This window comes from Columba livia, chromosome 5 (assembly GCF_036013475.1).
Source record: "Columba livia isolate bColLiv1 breed racing homer chromosome 5, bColLiv1.pat.W.v2, whole genome shotgun sequence".
In the NCBI taxonomy this organism is placed as follows: Eukaryota; Metazoa; Chordata; class Aves; order Columbiformes; family Columbidae; genus Columba; species Columba livia.
Window position 1 is genome coordinate 40,865,221 of NC_088606.1, and position 18,278 is coordinate 40,883,498.

The 18,278-nt window shown below is 39.2% G+C and overlaps 1 protein-coding gene across 12 annotated transcripts in view; it reads right to left on the reverse strand.

The window, feature by feature from the left end:
* Positions 1-18,278, reverse strand: part of MGA (MAX dimerization protein MGA) — a 61,573-nt gene that overhangs the window by 5,981 nt on the left and 37,314 nt on the right. For 5 of the 12 annotated variants that reach the window (XM_065064567.1, XM_065064565.1, XM_065064570.1 and 2 more), the window contains 8 exons: positions 17,824-18,123; positions 14,737-16,442; positions 6,878-7,002; positions 5,494-5,545; positions 3,651-3,836; positions 2,831-2,942; positions 1,067-1,300; positions 196-372 (listed from right to left, as the gene is read on the reverse strand). In XM_065064567.1, coding sequence (XP_064920639.1) covers positions 196-372; positions 1,067-1,300; positions 2,831-2,942; positions 3,651-3,836; positions 5,494-5,545; positions 6,878-7,002; positions 14,737-16,442; positions 17,824-18,123 — 2,892 coding nt within the window. Of the gene's footprint in view, positions 1-195; positions 373-1,066; positions 1,301-2,830; positions 2,943-3,650; positions 3,837-5,493; positions 5,546-6,877; positions 7,003-9,074; positions 9,128-14,736; positions 16,443-17,823; positions 18,124-18,278 lie in introns of those variants that run through there. The other 7 variants (XM_065064569.1, XM_065064571.1, XR_010472996.1 and 4 more) reach the window with 5 other exon arrangements.

The following is an 18,278-nucleotide window of genomic DNA, read 5'->3' on the forward strand; positions in this document are numbered from 1 at the left end:
ACCTTTTGATAAACTGACAGTTTGAGTAACTATATCAAATACCTCTTACCATAGTGAGGTTCTATCTCAGTCATTTAAGTTGTAACAAAATCAGAAAAATTAAAAATTAAACAACATGTTACTTTGTAATCTGCTATGCACATCTATGAACAGCGTTACACTAACATTTATTAACGCGTTCTCACATGACCATACCTGGCTGTGCTGTCATGGTAGTACTGAGAGCTCGAGGCTTTAACTCAGCTTGCAGCAGTGTGGAAGGAACAGCTGCCACCTGCCCTGGTACCAGTGGGCTCTTCAGTGTAAGCACCTGCCCCTGGGGAGTCATCACCAGGCTTGCAGCAGTTAGCGTAAGAGAGGATGAGGTCTCCTCTGTTAGAAAAGAAACACATAAATCAGTAATTTATTCTGGCATAGCAGCCTTGATGGCAAATGATATCCTGCAATCCCGTGTTCCGTACAGTTGTCGAAGGAACTCCGGCTAGAAGGTTTACAAGCCCTAGATGAGAAAGCTGCTACAGAAGCTGTGCAGGCTCCAGGAACAGCACCCACACAGCTAGAGCCAAGTCTGGACTGTGTCTTCCAGCAGTGTAAAAATCCTAACTCTCCAGAGTGGCACCCTGATCAAATTATCAGAGCACTCTTGCTGAAATTACAAAGGAAATTTGTTCAGTCCAAAGAAAGGACGGAAGTTCTCCCACCCCAGCCAAATTCTGATGCCAAACTTCCCCAGGATGAGACAAAACTGAGGCTTGGGAAACCAGAATGATCGGTTGTTTATAAAAGCCCAAGACCACTTCAAGTAAGGTCTACTTATTGTTACCAAAATCAGAAACGTCACCAGATCCTTATAGAGTATTACACTGGCACTACCATGAAAGTTTGGATTTCTGCCATTCTTTTGTTCCTTCCTATGTTTATGGTGCAAAAGTCTCCATAAAAACCAAATACTTCTCCACCAGAATGAAGTTGCCTGCAGAAGCAGGTTAGCATTTTGTCTTCCCACAAGGTGCTGCTTCGATGTCTATCTCCCCTTTATGCAAAATGTGCGTTGCTTTTAGCCCACCTGTGGCACGGACTCCTTTTCTGGCAAGTATCAATGGCTTGCCTCTTCTATTTGTCATGGTCACTTGGGTCAGCTCTCTGGGGGGAGCAGAAGATGCTTCTTGCTGTTTGTTAGTAGTTGAGGTTACAACAGGTTCCTCTGGCTCAGATGGTTTCTTCTTTTTCTGTGCTTCTACTGCTTTTTGTTTGGCATAAATATACTCTAGCTTCTTCAGGACAACTTCTTGTGTCTTCCCTACAGAAAAATTATCAGACAGTCAACCTATCTTCAGACTCTTTTTTCCAAAACTAAAGAGCTGAAGACAGAACTAAAAATCTATTAAGGTGACACCATTCAACTACTATGCAATGGATAACGACCACCGCACCAAGAAAACAGCATACTTAATAACAGAAGGAAGTAATTACCTATTTATTCCAAGATTTTTTTTCCCTTCAGCAACATCCATACATTTCAGAACTCATCTGCAACTCTGATGAGCAGAAATCAGCTTGGACAACCACTAACTCTTGCTGAAGAAGTACCATTTGAAAATATCCACAGCTGTGGAAAAAAACCTCACATCTCCCCTAATGATAAGTGTATGACTGCCAGACAAAATGTTACCCTTTACCTAGTATGAAATTCCTTGGAGTAACGGACCTTGTTACTCAAACGACTTTTAGAGGTAAGCTCATACAGTTTTACCGTTGACGTGAAAATTGTAACCTTGAACAATCACAAAGATTTTATAAATAATTTGTATTCTGCAGCTGCACACAATCCAATATGATCAAGGTTGAAATAACTACCCTGGCTTGCTTCTTACTTAGTATTTATATTCTAACATCATGGCCTATTTTTAATTAAGTATATATTTAACTAACTCTCCTGAGAGAGAACTGTTTCCTCACCAGTTTTGAGGTACTTGACTATGAATGCAAAAGATCAGAAACACACTTTGTGAAGTTATTTGCTTTCATTCCCTGCCCAAAAGGCCTATGATACATTTCTGGAGTAAGATGAGAGTTCACTAAAACACTTCAAATACCTCAAATATACATGAACTGATTCACATAAATACACAAGATTTAAGCATCTTTCATTTCTACTTTACAGGTAGTCTCCTGATTTTATCACCAGACAGTGAGAAGATAACAAGAATAATTTATGTTTTTTTTGTTCACACATACGTTGGCACTGGCTGAACATGTGTCACAGCTTTCTAACACCTCCAACCAAGACAGAAAAACACAATGGTTTTGTCTTGAAACAGCAAGATGAGTAGCAGCTCAGAATATTCTGCAATTTTGTTCTACGGACAGAGCTGCCACCTTCTACATGCTACCAGCACTAGTTCTCAGAAAAGCAGCACAAGGGTAGTTATTTGTAAAGCTGACCCAAGCAGCCAGAGGTTTTGGTCCTGATGGAAGACAGCTGTGTAAGCTTGTGAAGCAATGAGCAGAACTGCTGATTCAGGAAGTGACCAGTGACAGAATGAAGTGACTTTTCCTCCACTAAAGCTCACCAAACACACAGGAACCCAAGCCTGTGTCTTGCAGCACAGAGATCATTCTACACTTCCTTTAGGCACAAAAGCAGTTCTTAGCAGCATGATGAGTATCACTGAGTCAGAGCTCAGCAGGTCTTCCTTTGGCGTCAAGAGTCTAAATTTTACCTGAACCAATGACTCACCTGGATCCACAGAGGATTATTCCACTCACTCCCACTCTTGAAAAACTTATTTCATTATTCCAACTACTCTATATCCAAAATCAGTCTCACCTGAAAGCGTTGATACTTTTCGAATCAAAACATCTTGTTTGCGTGTCAGTAAGTTCTTCTGTCCCATAAGTTTATCTGCCTGATCAGTCAATCCTTGGATTTCTTCATGGGCCTATAAAGGTGTCAGGAAACCGATTTATAAACCAACAACACACAAAATAATAATTTTCTTTCCCAGAAACCTTTACAAAATTTATTTAGACACTTTAGTAATCTTGAGAAACTAGGACTCAGAGAAAGCATGTCAAGTAGCATGCGATGCTAGCTTTCCCTAAATGTAAGCTGAAAAGTGATAAACATCTTGTTTGTCTTTCCTCTAAAGTTCAGCTATTTTAAAGAAAAAAACACAACTTAAATCCCACAATTTCAAGGCACAGCTAATAAGCATAATTATGTATCTACAACTTATGTTCTGTTCCCTAACATTTACATCTTTACAAGTAAGTATTTTGAGTCAATAAATACTTAAAGAAAAGCTATCTTCTCCTGCATTACAAAAAGTAAGCCTTCAATGTATTTCAAAATTGCCTGATGTACACAGTAAACCACCAAGGAATTAAGGCATATCCTTCCATGGTTAAATTCACGTAGAATACAACAAGGAGAAGGCCAATCTGAAAAAATGCATCTGTGTCACCAAGCTTAAGCTTTTAAAAATACAGACTCTTTCAGATATTGTGTTATTCTAGAGAGTCCTGTAAATGTGACTGAAGTTCTCTATTCACAATATTGCTGGGATTCACTCAATCAGTTTATATAGTTTAATTACTCTGTCCACATTGAATGATTCTCCTCCTTACTGGAGCTTTAAAATACTTACTTGCTTGAGAATGTAGCATTTGGAGACCTTGGGAAGGTTGTGTAATCCCAGAGCTCTCTTCAACTTTTCAAAGAGATCTCTCATTTCATTACGTCGCCGGCGTTCATTTGCTGTGTGTATCTGGCGGTAATGAGCAAAGGCTTCTGCCTCAGTCTTCAGCTTTCTGTTCCAGAATTGATGTTTCTGCTGGAGAAGTAATGGTATTGACCAGTTTAAATAAAAGAGGTAATGTAACAGCAAACGATGTTCAAAGGCATGCCCGATTTACAAGGTTTCTACAGACACCCGAGAATTTCATGTCATGCTGTTCTGCTATTACATCTTCCTGAAAGTTCAGTGTCAGAAGCACACGCAATAAGCGTGAAATGCTGACCAACAAGAAATAACATAATCACATCAGTCCTAAAGGAAAAGATCATGAGCAGTCCCTTCTATTAATAAGCTTTTATTTTTTTTTGCAATACAAGGCTACTTAGGTAAACCACAGGATTACACGTTTGAGCCAGTCTTTTGCTGTCATTTGCTTATCCAAAAGGTCTACTAATGAATTAAATAATCACATAAAATATAGGACGCTTGAATTTTAAACTAGTTTCATTTCTATTTTGTTTCATAGGTACACACAGGTTGGGGTCATGAGACATCATAGGTAAGAATGTGAAAGATAGCATTCAAAACTTATCACCCCAGACATATACTAGGAAACAGTGTCAAAGACAGACTCTGATTTTGAATTTACTCAAGTTTCCAAAAACGTTGACAGGCAACAAGCATAATTACTAATCTCTACAGATTTGTTATTTCATCATTACTCTTACAGGTTTTGTACAATTATGCTAGTTATTTCATTATGAAATAGTATTAGTATGGTATTAGTATTAACATGTTTTTTACATCATTTTAGGTCTGCTCCAAACCCCACTGAGTCAGTGGAAAGACTCCTCAGGTCCAGTGATACTATTTTGGAGCCTGCTGGCCTGAAGAGGAATCTGAAGACTGTCTCCTGAAATGCTCTTGACATCCATTTTGCCCTCCCTCACAGGCAGACTGAGCACAGCTAAGCTGCAACTGCATACGCTCTTGTGTGGGCATTAGGTTCCTCTCAAGGAAGGGCCTCTTGCCATAACTTCAAGGGCAGAGGGAAGAATACCTGGACAAGGTAATGCAGGCAGAGCATCCTGGAACCCACCTCCATCTCGGGCAAAAGCATCCATACCAGTCTGCACTACTGTGTAAGACACATACCAGGCTCACAGCCCACCCCAAACCCCACCCCAGCCAGCAGGTAGATCTAGATCTGACATCACAGATGGCTACCATGGACAGTCAGTGAAACCGAGTTCAATCAAAGGCACCCTAAAATACAGCATAAGCTTCGGAAGGATTGCAATGAGTTCTGGTTTGAAATGATTCTGCATTATCTTTAAGTTGTCTAAATACATATTATTTAAGCTATTGTTTTCAGAAATGCTTTGCACAGTGCTGTGCCTATATAATTGTACATGTCTTCTTTGACATATGAAAACATTTCTCAGTTGTTCATTAATGTGTGTTGTAAAAATTATTTATGCTAAGAACACAAAACCTAAGCAAATGTACTAATAAAAGGCAGATATTCCTCCTATACATAAAGCTGAATCTGAAACCCACTGATGCCAGCAGCAGTTTTCTTTAATGGCATCTGGACTGAGCCCCTTCCCCCCATATACACATTTGCTTTCTTGCATTTAATCATAAATATATGGAAGGCAGATAAACCACTTTGAGAGTTGCACTTGAGATGAAATTTTATCTTTAAAATGGAAGTGTGATACCAAAAGGAAAGAGGAGAGCAAACATATACCTTCGTGGGTTTTTCTGAATAATTTTCATCCGAAGAATTACAAGCATGGTATCTGGAAGACAGGTAAAAAGTTTTTCCCAACACTACTCATCTCATGCACTCTATCCTCATTAATCCAACCACCTACAATTGCTCATTTTTATCCCTTGAAATTAACTCTTCCTTTTATAAGTACATGAAAGCTGGATACCGTTGAGCTTTCTCAAAGAAAAAGTGAGATCTATCTCCAGTGCCATTGTCCTTGAAAAAACTGAGCTGTTCTGAAAGCTGAAAAAGTATCCCACAGTGCAAAAGACAAAACTATCTCACTATGTGCCAAAGGGAATAAATTCAGCCCATGACTGTTAGCTGAAGAAAGTTGTTTGGTTTTGCTTTTTTTAAATTACATTTTGGTTATTTTTTAAAATAACACAGATTCAATGCAGATGACAGAGCAATCCCTCCCCCACCAACAGCAAGCAACCCAAATCCTCACATTCTTTACTATCCTAATATATAATAACAGCTTCCTCATATACCAGGAACTTCAAGACAACAAAGAACAATACACATTTGAAGTAATTATCTTTTACAAAATATGACATCTGTTTTTCTCTCTCACTGAAGGATCTTCAAAATTTATAGCAAAGTCACCATTTATGGATAAACGGTGAGCTGTATGTTTGAAGGAAAAAGAAATAGCAACTATGTGAGAGGTATATAATATGAACAAACAGATTTTTCAAAGTTTACACAAAAATATTCACATAAAAAGAACTAACGATGCAACACTCCCCATTCTTTTGTTTGGTGCAACAGAGAAACAGCCATGACTACCTTTCAATACCTCAAGTAAGCCATGCTTTTACTTTGCATTTTGTTATAAACGCAAGGGCAGCAACAAAAACAAAATGAGAACAAAACAGAACAAAAAAAAGCACCAAGCTATCCAACCATGGCAGACTACATGTAAATAAGAAAACACTTTCTTTGCTGGGGCAATGGTCTCAAAGACAAAGCTTTCATTTACAGAATCAGAGACTCAGCCAATGACTGCTGCTTCTTAAAAATAACAAGTCCACCAGCAAGAATAAACAAAGCTTGCAAAATCAGATTTAAAACCAAGATGACCCTACTTATATTCAGTTTGCAGGAAGGGGGGTGATTCACTCAACAATTTTACATTACAACATCCCCATGAGAAAATTAATCAAAGGGGATAAAAAAGGCTAAATCAGCTCAAATCTACGTCTTCGTTCTGACAGCCCCATCCTCACAGACACTGGGAAGCACCAGTGCTCAGGAAGGCCTGACACAAGCCTTGCTTAATCTTACCATCACGTTAAACCTGTTGTTTAGCTCATTAATAAAATACAAAACTGTAGTGCTCTCCAAGGATGCTTACTTCTGTTTGGAAGGTCGGATATTAGCAGCTGTGGCCTTCAGACGGGCAATGTTAATCTTCTCTGAAAGCTCCTCCACGGTCTCAATGTCCACCTGCTCGTCATCCTCACTGTATTCACACGCATCCTGGAACAGTTTGTGTTTTGTTTTTTTAAATGAGTATCTACTTCGCAATAGAGCTCAGGCCAAAACAGTTTCACTTCAGTCTCAAAAGAGGTTACATTATAACATTAAGAACCATTAAAGAATCAACATCTCCAGCTAGGCTGGCCAATAAACACTGCTAGGCAGGTGGTTATTTTAACTGTCACCTCTAGGAATTCCTCCCACTAGCGACTCTGCAAAACAAATTTTGGTAAGGGTAAAACCCATTTCTGTCATTTCTGCTTTCACTATGGGTGAGATAAAAAGCTTTCACAGGGCAGAGCTTTCCTGCCTCCATTTTCAAATAAGATTAAACTGCCTTTACAACCTACTACTGTAGAGTCTTACCAATTAACATTTTTGGACACAAGATGTGACAGGTACGAGAGACCATTACCAAGGTGATAACTAAGATAGAACAGTCAGAACACCATAGAACCAGGCTTCTTTGGGCTATACAGTAAACTTCTTACATGATGAAGAGTATGATATTGGCTCTTTTCAAAATGCCGGCGAATAATTTTTTAAAAATACTTATGATGTTCTCAAGAATACTTTTTCTCCACACTTGCCTCACCAAGAAAACCTGCTAACCATCTGTGAAGACAGAGATAGAGAACAACTGCAGTGTTGTCACCACTACTAGAGTTAAATATCAGTCTTGTGGCAATTTGTAGTACCAGCTGATCCCCCTACCCAACAAAACAAGCCTTATTCAAGCAATTTTTTGTATTTCATTTTTTATTCAAGTTTTTCTATTATCATCTTTGGTCTGCTTACAGAATGCAGAAATCTTTCTCCTTGTTAAGAAAATTTAATGGTACTTCTATTCTGTACTCTATTTCATCCAGTTCCCTGAACTAACCCCGTCTTGTCCTCCTCCTATTCTTCTCTTCTTTCCTTCCTTCTCTTTGTCCTTTTCTTTCTTTTTGAAAAGCTGCAATCTCATTCTTCTCTGAACTGAATACTTACCTGAAATTGATGCAAACAGTTAATCACAAAAAACACTTAAGCACAGAACAAAGGAAAAAATAAAGGCAATGTGCTATACTGGATCAGTAAGTGGCATCTAATAAACGCTTTTTACAGTACTGACTATTTAAAGTTATCTGCAACTCATACTGCTGTTTTAAGAAACTCTGATTAGAAAGGAGAAAGTGTTGCACTTACTGAGCTGACCACAGATTAGGTTATATACAGCACTGTAACAAAAACACGAGCAGCCTAAATTAACCACTTGTCAGTTATGCTTGTGTGGTAAGGATGCACATTTGCCATCATCAGTCATGAAATTTGCATCTGTGAAATTTGCAGCTTTTTCGTTTAAAGGGACTCACTTTATATCTAGACACTAATAATGACCTAATATTTGTTATAGTATTTGGCTTCTTCATGCTGAATAAACACAAGCTTTCCTAAACAAAACAAAACAAAAGCAAAATATGAACACAACTCCAAACCCCACAACTCACAGCAGGCCTACCTAAAATTCAAAGAAAAACATAAAAGTCGTCACCTTAGTTACTGACACCACAGAGTGACCACCATTGTGAATCACGCTGCCAGAGAATATTATCAGTATTTTTAAACCTTCTGTAATACATCATCTCCCATGGCTCTGTTACAAAGGCTACAGAAGATGGAAAACAGAATCAGTATGAAAAACTGAGCAAGTTTGCCCTCCTTTACTAAGGCTACACTGGGGATATAACCTTTGCGAAGTATAGCAATGTATATTTTGTAGCACTGTGGCCTTTAGTACAGTACATCATGAGAGTACGTACATATATATATATATATTTATATATATATGAGCATGTGTATATAGTACATATATTGGAGTGTCTACATACATATACACACATATGCAATACTGCCTGTAGAATCTTCCAGTCTTTTAAGAATTAATCCAAGCAGCATCCTTCCTCCTGTAAACACACTCTCAAACATTCTCAAGTCTTCCATCACCTTCCATTCACATAATGAGGGGTTCTACAAAGTGCTGGTAGTGTATATTCTACATAGAAAGAGGTATAAACTTCTAAACTACTCACTTGCAGAGAAGCTGACACCTCTTCCTGCACTATGAAGTATCGAGATATTACTGCTGAAATAAAGAAAAGTAATGCTCAGGTTATCAGCTATACCTGCTAAATCTGAACAAAAAGCATCCTTAGTTCTCCAAGTTGCTGTGCACACTCCTGCGTTACCTGCTATCTCTATACTTGTAAAAAGTCACATCTTTTTAAGATTAAGATCTTTCTTAGATGAGAAATTACTTGCTTTAGAGAACTATCTCACTCTGTCTTTCAAAGATATATTTAACACATGCTGACCTAAAGACACAATTATTCTCTGGCCCAGAAAGCAGCTCAGATCTCTAGTGAGTTCTGTATCTGGAAAGCAGGTTAAGTTAGTTATTCTTTTACTACTACTAACTTGTGGGATTTCTTGCAGCTTTCTGTCAGAGCACCTATGAATCTGTATCACACCATTACAGTTCTTGTTATGAGTATAAAGGGCACCATGGAGGTAAAACAAATTCTCATACGACTTTGGAAGTATGGTGCTGGCACTGGCAGGAACTTAAGGAAGCACTGTTTCTACGTGTATGGAAGCCCCTGAAACCCTCATTTGTTCCATCTTGTAAATACTATCCCACAAAGCAAGACTTGTTAGCACTGGGACTGGGTAGAGCACAGAGAAAATTAACGGTCTTCAGCAAGGCAGCAGTGCATCGCTTAGAACTCAACAGGCTGGTCAGAAGTGACATGTCACCATTGCTCCCCAAGACCGCAGGAGAACTGAAGTCAGGAGACACTATGTCCTAGAGAACTTGGTGAGGTCCAACCAAATACCACTTGCAGTCCAGATCCAGAACACATAAACAGGGGCTACTGAAATTGTGACCAAATTAAGACTACACTGCATTTCAGCATAGGAATTTCAACAACTTTCAAAGACCGCCTGTGGACAGTATGCAGCTTTGTTTCATGTCTGTCGAGTGGCCCTAGAGGCTTACAGAAACTTCCAGTCCCTAACATTCTGTGATTCTGTGAAATCTTTAAGTACTACTATGTAAAGTCTCACTTGAAGAATATCATTTATGCAAACAGCCGGCAATTTTTCAACAACTTCTCTTTACACTTGCTTTACTTGTTAAAGGCTTTGTCATGATCCAATTTTAATGCACAGGACAGATTTTTTGGATGCATTATTTTAATCGAGTCATTTTGTTCTTAAGATAACAGATGCATCCAAGCTGCCTTTAAGTCAATTCTGTATCTTCCCCATTGAAAAGCAGAGACCAGTCCATTTGCACAAGGTCAGAGAAAGGCAGAAAAATCAAAAACACAACAGAAGATTTCCAAATTCTCTAGAAGCCCTTAACTGCTATGCCAGGGTTCACAGAGTGAACTAGATGATTTACTAGAAGACTCAGAGTGCTGCAATTCCAAGAATTCCTCAGCTGGGAAGAACATAAGCTTGAATCTGAAGTTAAAGTTTATGAACTGGTAATAGTGGAGGGAAGGGAAAGCAAAAGGAAAGAAGTTGGAAGCTATCAAAATTTCACCATCTCGCTAGACACAGACCTTCTGTTGAGCTACAGCAGGTGATGTAAACATGTAGCATAGCTGCTTGCAGAGCCCTTTTTAAATTCTCCCCAGGGACTAATAAGACAAGGAAAATCAACATAAAGCCAGGAAAAAAATGGCTGAACAAAAACAATTCAAAGATACTATTTAAATTACAGAACTACTGAATAGATACATGCCATTATGTTGAAAATATTACATGGGTGAGAGGTGTGGAGTTACGTGATTTTAACTGGCCATATTTTATAACATGGTTCTATTTCTTTATACATAGAGCACTTATTATATTATTCTTTCCTGCTCTCCTGGGTCACCCATAAAACCTCCTTGATGTTGGAAGCCTCCCGACATTTTCTCTGGCTTTTCCATTTTACACAGTATCACTGCTGTGATTCTACATACAAGAGATGCATCCTGTTCTTCATCAGGCAGGACTACTCTGTCTAAACTACATTTGGACACTGTTACACACTGCAGGGAAGGGGGACACGCAGAGTAGTTCAAAAGATGCTACAGCCCAGAGAGTAGAGGAAAAAATCTCAGTAAATTAGTTTATTGTAGAAACGTTACTATGGTAAAGCTTCTGCGTGCTGACAAGTTACACTGGGCTAACCAAAGGGTTGATAGTAATTATCCAGGTACAGCTGTTCTCTCAGTGAAACTTTCTACATGCTATTATACTAAACAAAAGTATTCAAACCTGAGATGTGTGGCATCTTTTTCATGAAAGACGGGGGAAAAAAAAAATATAAGTAAAACCTCTCCACTGGCCAACAAGAATTCTGCATATTTTAGTTTACAAATCCTGAACGGGGACATAGGTAAAACCAAAAAACATCACTTTTTCTCACTCTTACATCTAACAACAAAGGGAAAAATGCTTCAGGATGGTAAGTCTTTCTTCTCTACCTCTGACTTCCTAAAACTAGGAAAAATATCACAATTGTGAGATCATCAGAAGTAAGTCCACTTAAGTTCTGCCATAAGAACAGCTATTCCTATGTAAGTACTGCTGACCTGTCACAGGCTGAACCTTATTCATAGCACAGCATGACTTCTAGGTGGGGGACAAAATTTAACATGCTTGTGAAAGCCCCATCTTTCTAGCATCAGTCTTCCCAAAGGTCTGGTAGCTACAGAATTTCTAAATGCCTCTGAGCTTGTAAAGATATAATACCTTAAGGAATGGACACACAAGAGGATCAATCTGGCACTACAACAGAAGTTTCCGAGTTGCTACAGAAATGTCAGCACTTCTCCTGTTTCTGAACATTCTCTTCTTACTTTTCTGTCTGTTCCTGGCAGCCTACACCCCTGTTGCTGGTTCCTGACGAGCAAATTGCCTGATGGCAGAGGGTTTCCTCAGTGACAGTGCTAGTAAGAAACAAGGAGGGCAGGATGTCATTAGACACTATCCAAGCAAATGCCTCATTTCTGTCTTCCATGCTACAAAGTCTGCAGATTTCACACATGGTCTGCATGAGAAGCTCAGAACATAAAAGAGATTGTTAAAACTTAAATCATCCACAAAGTATGTCACTTGCACTTTTTATTAAACTTACAATGTTATAATAATTCATTGTAGCTCCTTACAATTTCAGTGTTCAGCTCAGAAAAAGTACAATTGAAAAACAGGTTTTAACAACATTTTAAATAAAATAAATGGCCAAACACAGAACCTACATTTATACTAATAAGTTAAATGAGACCATGGGACTCCCATCTGTAGCATTAAAATACTAAAACAATCCCTGGCATGTTTTATTGGCTTAAGCCAACAATCACTCCTGCGAACAATTCACAGAGACAGTCTGTGATGTAGCCCAGGCCAAGCAGTCATTCTCAACAGGAATTTTGTGTGCAATCATCGTGCCTTGGAGATCAAGAGTTTAACATCATGTCCCAGACCATCGTACTTGCATTTGTTCAGATAACAGGTCCTGACAGCAATTAATTTGCTTATATAGATATTCTCAGAGGTTTTATTCATATCACCAGACCCAAGATGATTAATCCTCCTAAGCTTCACCTGATGCAATTCAGGGTAGGAAATGCAAAAGGGCAGAGATAACGTCTCAGAAAGCTTCTCTCTTTTTGTTGAGTAGAGGAGGAGTCTACAAGAGTCCCTTAGGTCAAGTACACAAAGTCAGGACAAAGTAAGAAGGTCATCTGAGGAGCACCGATATGCAAAATTAAGAACAATGAAGTCATTACTGCAATGAGAACCAGTATGGAGAAATGTACTAAAGAAGAGTAATAGCTACCACAGCTAAGTAACAATCCATCCTGACTCTCAGTGGAGTTTTCTGGGGGTTTTAAAGGCTATTTTCTGAGTAACTAAATTCAGTTCATATTCCAAACTAGTAGTGAAAGAGCTGTCATTAGTACTTCCACTAAACAAAAGTACTAGTGGCCATGAGTGTACTCTTTGCTTGTTTCCACTAGCTTAATGAAACAAATAAATGCCCTCTAGCAGTCTGTTTGTATGACCTGACTTCATCCAGTCTGACAAATACCAGCGCAGCCTGTCATGTAAGTGCTATACTGATAAAAGAAAAAAAAGTGAAAAATAACAGACTGACATTTAAAACCAAATTCTCCATTAGGCATTGACATGCTAACTTAACTTTCAGGTAGCACAGACTCACAGACTAAGAACTCACCCAAATTCCAGACAGGTTTCTACGGCCCTCTGAGATCTTGTTCCTCAGCTTTACTGCTCTAGAACCAAAGCTAGCTTACTGGTGCTTGTGTGAACCTAAAGGTGAACACATACCCTAACGTGGCTTACCAAACCGTATTAGTCAAAACCCGCACAGCAAGTTTCTTCCAAAACAAACATTTCTTACAATCTCTAATAATTATTTTTCTTTTCATCATCCTTTGCAGGACAAGAGAAGATACAGCTTTAAAATATCAACCCTGATAACGGGCTACTCTGTGACCTAGACATTATATTACCTGTTGGTTCACCAACAGATTCCTAAAATTACCTTGTTTGAAAAGCTTATCTGGTATCAGGCATGAATGAACTGTGGTTCTCAAAACTTGATGATTCAACTCTGCTGAAGTTATTGAAGGACGCAGGAGTTATCAAACTGTCATCACCTTACTCATGACAAGACAGCAACAGCTCCATTTTCAGCTTGTAAGAACTTCCAAAGCATATGTGCCTTCAGTTTCCTCACCTTCACACAGTTGAGAAGCTATCGTCTTGCTGAGAACACGCATTTTTCTGGAAGCTAAACAGATTCCCTAAGAGCCACGGTTGCTGACTCTCTCCTATTTTTGTTTGTTCTTCAGTTCTTCTCCAGTTTAACCCTTCTCTTTCTGCTTCTATCTCATCCCAAGAAAAGGCTACTTTACTTCTTATTTCCATTTGGCTGACCCACAAAACCACAACTTCATACATTTTAAGTAACAGTGCACTCTTTCTTAAGTCACTGATACATAAAAAGTGCATCAAGGAGTTACACATGGGATTGTTTTCTTCTGATTTTGTGGTGAAATCCTATTGAAATTAAAATCTAAACATATCTTAACTATGCTAACCACCACGTTTTACCCTTACTCTGTGACTACCGGCACAATTTGTTTTCTATCAAATATGGAATGACAGCTTTCACACACTACTTTAATATATTTCTGAATTTCAAGAGGAATTCCAGGAGAGATTCAAACATTCCTTCCAGAAATAAATGTTAACTAAGAGCTACAAAAATTACGTAGAAGGAAAGAGCTTAACATAACAGAAATACTAGTCATATTACAAGGAACCAAACTGCTTGAGTAAATACTGGAGGAAGACAACATGCAGTGGTTCTATTACAGCTTGCTCAATGTAACTCCTGTTGTCTGAAAAATGGACAATTTCTAAAAAGCCACTACAGTGCTACCTATAAAAAAGCCACTTGGAACCCAACTTGGAATCTAGATTTTCTAAAGAAACTGAAGTCCAGAACACAAACATCACACTGTGTCTTTCAAATCCATAGGCTGTCACATGTTAATTGGTTGATTTAAAACAAAACAAAAAAACCCAAACAAAAACCACAACCAACCAACCAAACCACCAAAAAACAAAAAACCAAAACTCCTTCATAAATAGTTAAATGCTTACCACTTTTTCAACATCTACTTCTTCTTCACTTGGGAAATCAGAAGTACCATCCAGCATTTCATCAGCAGAATCATCAGTCTTTTCATCATCTTCATCCTCATCATCGTCTTCCTCTTCGTCCTCTTCCATATCATCAGCAGTTATATCAATAGTGGGCATGTAACCCTTTTTGTCATTCCTGGCTTCCTGCACCATCTGTTCTGGTGACAGGAGGTCACTTTTCTCAGACGTATCAGCTTTGTTATCCGCCTCACTTTTATTTTCTAAAGCAGGTACAATGCTAGATATTTTGCTCCAAGAACTGTTGATGTGTGTTACAATATCCTGACCTGTTTTCATTTCTTCCTGAGAATCAAAAGCATCTTGTTCTTTGTTGTTACTGCCCTCCTGCCCAGCTATGTCTGCTTTGCCTTCCTCGGTACTGATCTCATGCTCTTCTCCTGAAGCATTACCATGCTCTTTTGTAGAACTGATTTCAGACTTACTTCCTTTTTCCTCTCTTATGCTTTCTGCTTCTCTGGAGCCCTTGCACTCCTTCCTTTCCTTATCTGGCTGCAAGGCATCACCCTGGCATTCCTGTTTGATCTGAGACAGGTCAGTCCCTCTCTGTTCCTCCTTGTTCTCCAGCTGTGTATCTTGCTCTTGTTGACTCCGTGACTGCCCAGAACTTGCCTTGCTGTCCTCCTTCATCTGTGTCAGTGCGTCTCCTTCCTGCTCTTTTACTGGTTTCTCTTCCTGTTGAGCATGTATTTGTTCCTTCCCATGGCTCTTCAACTGTGCAGCCTCCTGATTGAGACTCTGTGGATGTACGTTATCCAGAGGAGCAACTAGAGAGTGATCTGATGACCCACAAACAGCTTCCGAGTTAGTTGAAGCAGCCTCCACTACAGTTTCAGAACTGACAGAATCCTCTTTCTCCTCAGCGGTCCCTTTTCCTTCTTCCTCATCATTTGGCTTCTCACTGATGTACGAATGGTCAGATGATATAACATCTGCAGAAACATCATGTGGAGAAGAGCAGCTCTCATCACAAGAACTGTCTAGCACCTTTGAGTCCTTCTCCACCATCTCTAACGTAGTGGAATTTCTATCAGATGCGACTGTGCCAGATGCTGACTCTTCAATGTTATTTGACTGGTCAACTGACAACTCGTTATCTTCTTCTTTCCTATCTGACACCGTGACCTCAGACTCTCTAACTTTTATGTCACCTGAGCCTGAAGTCTTCCCATTCTCCTTCTGCTGAGCAGCACTCAAATCCTCTTTCTTGCATATCTTTCTGTAATCCTTCTTCATCTGAAGAGACGCAAAATGGTGAAGAATGGAGTTTGGCACAGTCTTCTGTCCTGGGAGCTGAAGTAAAGCAAAACTACCAGATTGCAAAGGTATGAGATTAGCAGTGGTAGCTGGCAGACCACCGGAGCTGCAGGTTATTTTGGACTCAGAGGCTGTCAGATTTGTCACAGTGCTAGCAGCAGGAGGAGAGATCCTCAAAGTCAGAGTGCCTCCCTGCGACACAAAATTTGGCACTGAAGGAAGAAGAGAGGATGATTGAGTGGCTACGTTAGATGTAGGGGACAACTTGGGTACTGCAGTCTGTACAGCTGAATTTGTGGCAGGAGACACGGAAGACACAGAGGAAGGGGGAGACACGGGTGACTCAGGAGGTTTAGAAGGTGCAGGCAACCGGATTCCTACAACAGATCCTGTGAGGAAAACAAAACATCAACTAATACTTCCTCAAAGCAATTTTTTTCTTTTATTTTTAGTAGTTGATGCTGTACCAGCAGCCAGCATTCTCAAGGGTCACAATGTAATCAGCTATTTCACCACAAGGTCTCAGGAAAAGAGCGGGTACTGCCTAAAGGCATACAAATGGTTGAATTTTTATATGGAACACCCCAATAAAATACATGAGGTGCCTACTCTAAAACTAACAGATTTAATGGAAAGTGCTAGCGTTAAATATTTAGTTAAGTCTTCTGCATTTTACTTTGCATTTATTAGAAAAAGGAAAATGGAGACTAAAAAAAAAACCAAAACCATATATAATTTGTTTTTTCCCCTCAGAAAAAACTTCCACAGACAAAAACTATGACAAGTTTGCATGATTATACCACAATCTTCTTCACCCTAATAAACTCTTCTGTGGTGTTTCAGAACTCCGCAAAACAAGGATGAAAAATACCAACACTGGCAACTGTTTTCTCCTGAACAGCAAAAGCCTCAAACCAGAAAGAAATTCAATGAACTTTCTGACTGATTCTTTACTACACCTCATGCTCAAATCTGAGCTAAGGCACAGGATTATTTTCTCTCCTTCCCACAGTTTTGTCATCTACTGTCCTTGCTCTGCCCTCGCTCTTTTCAATAACATTCTTCCTCCCTCTGCTTAAGATGCTAGTGTATAAAGGGAGAACAGAAAAAAAAAATCCTACTGGAAAGCTCACATGCATTTTCAGTCTATTTTGTTTATAAACATGTTTTATTTACAAATATGTACAACAGCATGCTTAAACATCCTACTTATTTTCTGTCAGATACCTGCAATTTCTAACTCTTCCAACCCTGCCTTCAACTATCCAGTAGAGAAACAGCTGAACATCAAACTTATTTTTCTTTTCACACTCTAAGGAGGAAAAAACCCAGCAAATTTGTACTGCAGTATGACATTTGATCTGAATATCTGTTGAGAAAGCACTAACTAACCTGCAAACCGAACAAAAACAGAGCAGACACAGATAACAACTCATTCTTTTTAAGCGAATCTCCAACAAGAATTATTTTTGAATCACCAAATCAACAGCATTTCTTTTAAATTCTGAGAGCACAATGGACATGCCTCACACAGAGGCCATTCTGGTGACTAAGCTATTAACTGCACATTCTGTATTTTAGGCACGTGGTATTTGAGCTGCATTACATCTGAGTAATTACACTATGTTCTTCAACCACTCACACAGAACCACACTAGATTCTGTTGAAATACTTCCAGGAGGGAAAAGGAGCATCACAGAAACACATATTACATTGTTAGTTTCTGGGTAACACACTGGTCAGTCAAGAAAGAAACACTGGACTCTGTACCTGGATTGCGGAACATCACTGGCTGCACGCTGGGCTGGGCACCTGCAGCGCGGAACTGCTGCAGAGGGACAAGCTGAATTATCTGCCCATTAGGATGTCTGAAGAGGTTCACACCGCCAGGGCTCCTGAGAGGCTGAAGGATCATCCTCTGCCTCTGAGCAAGCTGTGTGTTGTTTAGTGGTCGCAAAGCAGGAGATGTCTGATGCACTGGAATCAGCAACAATCGAGGTCCTACACGTTTCTCCGTTCCAGGAGACAACTGCTGGGGAGTTGTACTTGGAGCTTGCGAAGCGGCATCTTCTGAAACATTTTAAAAGTTATAGAAAAAACAGTTTAAGAGAACAACCTACAAATCAGGCATTTGCTAATGAAAACAAGCACAAATATTTTGGAAACAACTGCATCCCTTTAAATTCGTTTGGAAGTATCTTCTCTTTTAATTCACAGAATACATA